Below are 5,410 nucleotides of genomic sequence, written 5' to 3' on the forward strand. Positions count from 1 at the left end.
CCCATTTCATAAAATATAGAAATCTTACCTCTGACCCCTGACCTGACCCGCCAACTTTGACCCACCCACCACCTCCTCTCCTCCTCCCTGCTTTCCTCCCCAGTAAACGAGGAAGACTTGAACCTGCCCTCTCCGTTCACCCAGCCCCTGACGGCCTCCATGATGGTGCTGAAGGAGGAACAGACAAAGGTCAAGGCCAACCCACCCGGAACCTCCAAAATCCTGGCCCGGGCGCGGCGGAAGGCCATGGAGGAAGTAGAGAAAAAGGTGGGTTGTGACTTAACACTTTGCGGTCACTTGGCGCTATAATGCGACGGTGAAAACTATCCGTTCCGGTCACTTGGCACAGTTCTGCGCAGTGCCCGAGAAGTCGGTTGCAGTCACTCTCCTGGCTGGGTGACCAGGTGGGGTATTTTGTACTGCTGGCTGTGTGACTGCTAAGTGTTAAATACTGCGGGGGGGGGGATTCGGTTTAGTTTTATGGCACTTGCAACTCAACTCAAATAGTCATATTATAAGTGCTGGAAATTAGAGTTGTTCTAAGAGTGTTTTTAGCAAGAGTTTTACAGTATTTACAACACAAATAGGCTATGTGCAAGTGCCGAAGTTTAGAGGTGTTTTTATAGAGTGGCATGCAAGGAAAAGAAGGAGGAGAGGAAAGGACGAAAGAAGTTTGATAGGAAAGAAGAAGCAAGCCACACCAGAGTAAACAAGTAAGTCTTATGATATTACAGTATTTTTTGTCTTGAATAATCATCAGCCGAAAGAAATTGGGTGGGTGGTTGGAGGGAGTTTTGGTGTAGTTTGCTCTTTCTTTCTCATCAAACGTCTTCATCTCACCTCACCATATCCCACCCCATCTTATCTCATCTCATCTTATTTTTATCTCATCTTATCTTATCTTTGTTTATCTTATCTTATTTTTCTATCATCTCACTGTATCTAATCGCATTTTTAACTTTTCTATCATTGTGTCTAATCTAATTTTATATATCTTATTTTTTAAATCTCATCCAGTCTTATCTCATCTCATCTCACCACATCTTTTCTTATTTTATCTATCTTATTTTTATCTCATCTCATCTCATCTTATCTCATCTCACCTATCTCACCACATCTCACCTATCTCGTCATATCTTATCTCACGTAGCATCTCATCTCACCTATCTTTACTTACATAGCTTATCTCATCTCATCTCATCTCTAATCTAATCACATCTCACCTATCTCATCATATCTTATCTCACATAGCATCACATCTCACCTATCTTTACTTACATAGCTCATCTCATCTCATCTCTCATCTAATCTCACCTCACCTATCTCATCATATCTTATCTTTACTCACATAGCTTATCTCATCTCATCTCATCTCATCTCACCTATTTCACCACATCTCACCATATCTCATCTCACCTCACCACATCTCACCTATCTCATCTCATCTCATCACATCTCACCTGTCTCATCATATTTCATCATGTCTCACCTATCTCACCATATCTCATCATGTCTTGCTTATCTCACCATATCTCATCATCTCATCTCATCCCATCTCATCTCACCTGTCTCGTCCTATCTCACCTCAGAGAGAGAAGCAGAACCGGCTCCAGGCGTGGGACCAGGCCGACGGCCCGTCGGGTGAAGAGGTCAAGGACAAAGATCTAGAGTCGTCGGAGGCCAGCAAGGTGAGCCAGCGTGCTCTGTGGTTGGTCCGTGGCCCCGCCCACAACTTTTGGTCGCTTGTCGTTGGGAGTACGATGGGGGGTTGGCGGGTGGTGCCTCTGGGTGTGATTTGCTCCTTATTTCCTATCAAACATCTGTTGTTGCCTTATCTCTCCTTGGTGGGTGCTTGGCGGGTGGTGCCTCCGGTGTGGTTTGCTCCTTCTTTCCTATCGAACGTCTGTCCTTATCTCTCCTCCCCTCCTTCTTTTTTGTATCTGTTACCCTCTTGTAACACATCTATTCTTTAGCTTGGCACTTGTGTGACCTTATTGTGTTGCAAGTGCCGTAAAATTACAAAAACTAAAGTTGACTTGTTTTGATTCAATAACCCATTCAGTAACGTTTTTGTCATTTTTAGATTTTGTACCAAAATAGGGGCCTGGCAAAGTTATTTCTCCCTCGGAGATAAAGAGTTAAATAAGCTACTAGTTTTGATCGGGGCGGTAAACCCTTACATTATCATTTATTTAGCTGGAGCAGGGGTCTGTGTTTATGATTCTGTAGTTTGTGTAGCTAGTATTTCTTGCTCGTCACATCTCTACTTTCTTCTCTCTATTTCAAGCCCAAACTCCCAGAAGAGGTAAACAGTCGACAATTATTTGACGCATGCGACATATTTTTTTTCCTCTTCGTATCATATATCTGTTGTGTTAGAGATCTGGCTCAGGGATCTGGTTTTGCACTCTTTATGTATATCTATAGTGCGGTCAAAAATTCGTGGCGCGACTTATTGTCAAATATCTCCTCAACTATCAAACATAGGTTCTCCATTCTTTGCACAGTGACTTGTACCAATTTGTCTTAACAAATCAACATTTTTGTAAACATTTGCAAGCTGTATTCTAGAAAATTCCTTAATAAATACTAATAAAAAATCCAAGTGAGTGGTTTCTGCAGATTTTTAAATGTTTACAGCTGGGGCAATATTGCTTTTAATAGCAAGTCCGTCATGTTTTTCGTATCGGGACATTATGCTTATTGAACACATGCTTTGAGAGCCGTTAGCGCAAAAAATATTGTCACTAAAAATAAGTTTTTGTGACAAGTTTTGCAAGTAAAAATTGTCATTGGTGAGCTGTGACGTAGGCCATATATGCGTTATCTAAATGTGTGTGAGAAGCAGAAAGTGCTGTAAACAATACCATTTTACATGTTACAGAGATTCCATAGTATTTTATATAAATTTATGAAGAAAAGTTTTTAATCTAGCCCCGATTGTTTTGGAAAGATATGATTTAGTTGAGACAAATTGATACAAACTGCTATGCAAAGTATGGATGACATTAATTCACCTGTTAAAGAGATATTTGAGGATAAGTTGCACCACAAATTTTTGACCGCACTATATTAATTTCATTTTTTTCTCATTTATTACCTCTTGTTTCCCTCCCTCCTCCCCCCCTCCTCTTGCTTAGCCACCATTGCTGTCCAATCTAAAGCGCACCCAAAGGTTTTATTTTTTCTGCTGGGGTCATGCAAAAGTGTACGCCTAGTAGCACAGAGCTTGCTCATGTGTGAGAGAAAAGTTGCCTTTTTTCTCTGATGGTTTTTGCTGCTGTATAGATTTTACTGGCTGTTGAGTTTTTCCCACCGATAAATTCAACTCATGTTTAGGTGAAGTTTTTCTCAATATCGACTGATGTTTTGGTTAACTTAAGTTTTTCACAAACTATCTCATTTGATGTTTAGGTTATAAGTTTTTCACAATATCGACTGATGTTTAGGTTAACTTAAGTTTTTCACAAACTATCTCATTTGATGTTTAGGTTATAAGTTTTTCACAATATCGACTGATGTTCAGGTTAACTTGTTTTTCACAAACAATTTCATCTGATGTTTAGGTTAAGTTTTTCACAAACAATTTCATTTGATGTTAAGGTTAAGTTTCACAAACAATCTCATCTTATGTTTAGGATGCTTACGTCAAGTTTGTCACAATTTCAACTGATATTTAGGTCAACTTAGTTTTTCACAAATAATTTCAACTGATGTTTAGGTTAAGTTTTTCACAAATAGTTTCAACTGATGTTTAGGTTAAGTTTTTCACAAATAATTTCATCTGATGTTTAGGTTAAGTTTTTCACAAATAATTTCATCTCATGTTTAGATCAACTTAAGTTTTTCACTAATAGTTTCAAATTCACTTTTTACAATCTTCAAATGTCGAAGAATGCTGCTTGGTCTAGTCAAGTTTTGCTGAAATATTCTCTCTTTTTTTTTTAGAACTGGTAAATTTTAGAAGAAGAACTCTCTTGGCAAAATTCTGCAAAATTAAATGTGTTTCATGAAACATTTTTTTCAGCATTTGTGCATTTTCCTTTATACTAATTTTTTCTCCTTCTGGTAAGGAATCAGTTCTATGAATTTAAGATAAAACAGCTCATAAACTTTCCCCACTTTGTTCTCTTCTATGATATATATATATATATGCAACATTTCCTCAACCAAAATCCTTGAGTTGTAACACACACAAATAATCGGTATTGCTATTTTTCCTCTGTTGAAGCTCTCACTGTTTTTTTTAGTGTTTATCTTTTTTTGCCTTATAAAATCTTCTTTTGTGTCAATGTACTTTCCTACTCTGTGGTTTCACATTTCTCTATCATAAAACCGCAAGCTGCGTTCATCCACAAATGAAACTGAAGCATTCAAATGCTCAAAATGTCTCAACCTAAGTTCTTTCTGGTCCTATCTCCTTTTTTTTTAAACCTTGAAAATGTGACTTCTTCTTAAGCTCACTTTTTGTTATGAATTGTTTTCACTGTTATTAAAAAAGGAGATAGGACAAGAAAGCACCGAGGTTGTGTTGTGGTGAACTCTTCTCTGCCTGAAATAATCTGATTGGCCGTAGCGGAAGCCACAGATCATTGTAATCCTTATTTCTTCTATTTCTCTTTAAGAAATTCTATTCTCCTCTGTATTTCTCTTTTAGAAATTATATATTCTCCTCTGTATTTCTCTCTAAGAAATATATCTATCCTCCTCTGTATTTCTCTCTAAGAAATTATATATTCTCCTCTGTATTTCTCTCTAAGAAATAGATCTATCCTCCTCTGTATTTCTCTCTAAGAAATAGGTCTATCCTCCTCTGTATTTCTCTGTAAGAAATAGATCTGTCCTCCTCTGTATTTCTCTGTAAGAAATAGATCTATCCTCCTCTGTATTTCTCTGTAAGAAATAGATCTATCCTCCTCTGTATTTCTCTGTAAGAAATAGATCTATCCTCCACTGTATTTCTCTGTAAGAAATAGATCTGTCCTCCTCTGTATTTCTCTGTAAGAAATAGATCTATCCTTCTCTGTATTTCTCTGTAAGAAATAGATCTGTCCTCCTCTGTATTTCTCTGTAAGAAATAGATCTATCCTCCTCTGTATTTCTCTGTAAGAAATAGATCTATCCTCCTCTGTATTTCTCTGTAAGAAATAGATCTATCCTCCACTGTATTTCTCTGTAAGAAATAGATCTGTCCTCCTCTGTATTTCTCTGTAAGAAATAGATCTATCCTCCTCTGTATTTCTCTGTAAGAAATAGATCTATCCTCCTCTGTATTTCTCTGTAAGAAATAGATCTGTCCTCCTCTGTATTTCTCTCTAAGAAATAGATCTATCCTCCTCTGTATTTCTCTCTAAGAAATAGGTCTATCCTCCTCTGTATTTCTCTGTAAGAAATAGATCTGTCCTCCTCT

The 5,410-nt window shown here is 37.6% G+C and overlaps 1 protein-coding gene across 1 annotated transcript in view; it reads left to right on the forward strand.

Annotated features, from left to right (window-relative positions):
* The window catches only part of LOC101859812 (serine/threonine-protein kinase 36), a gene marked incomplete in the record, with an annotated part of 53,674 nt that overhangs the window by 10,912 nt on the left and 37,352 nt on the right, over positions 1 to 5,410 (forward strand). Inside the window, 2 exon segments of the mRNA XM_035972135.1 lie at positions 1,590 to 1,688; positions 2,288 to 2,305. Of these exon segments, the coding sequence (XP_035828028.1) occupies positions 1,590 to 1,688; positions 2,288 to 2,305 (117 nt within the window).

Source organism: Aplysia californica, unplaced genomic scaffold, assembly GCF_000002075.1.
Source record: "Aplysia californica isolate F4 #8 unplaced genomic scaffold, AplCal3.0 scaffold00588, whole genome shotgun sequence".
NCBI classification, from domain to species: Eukaryota; Metazoa; Mollusca; class Gastropoda; order Aplysiida; family Aplysiidae; genus Aplysia; species Aplysia californica.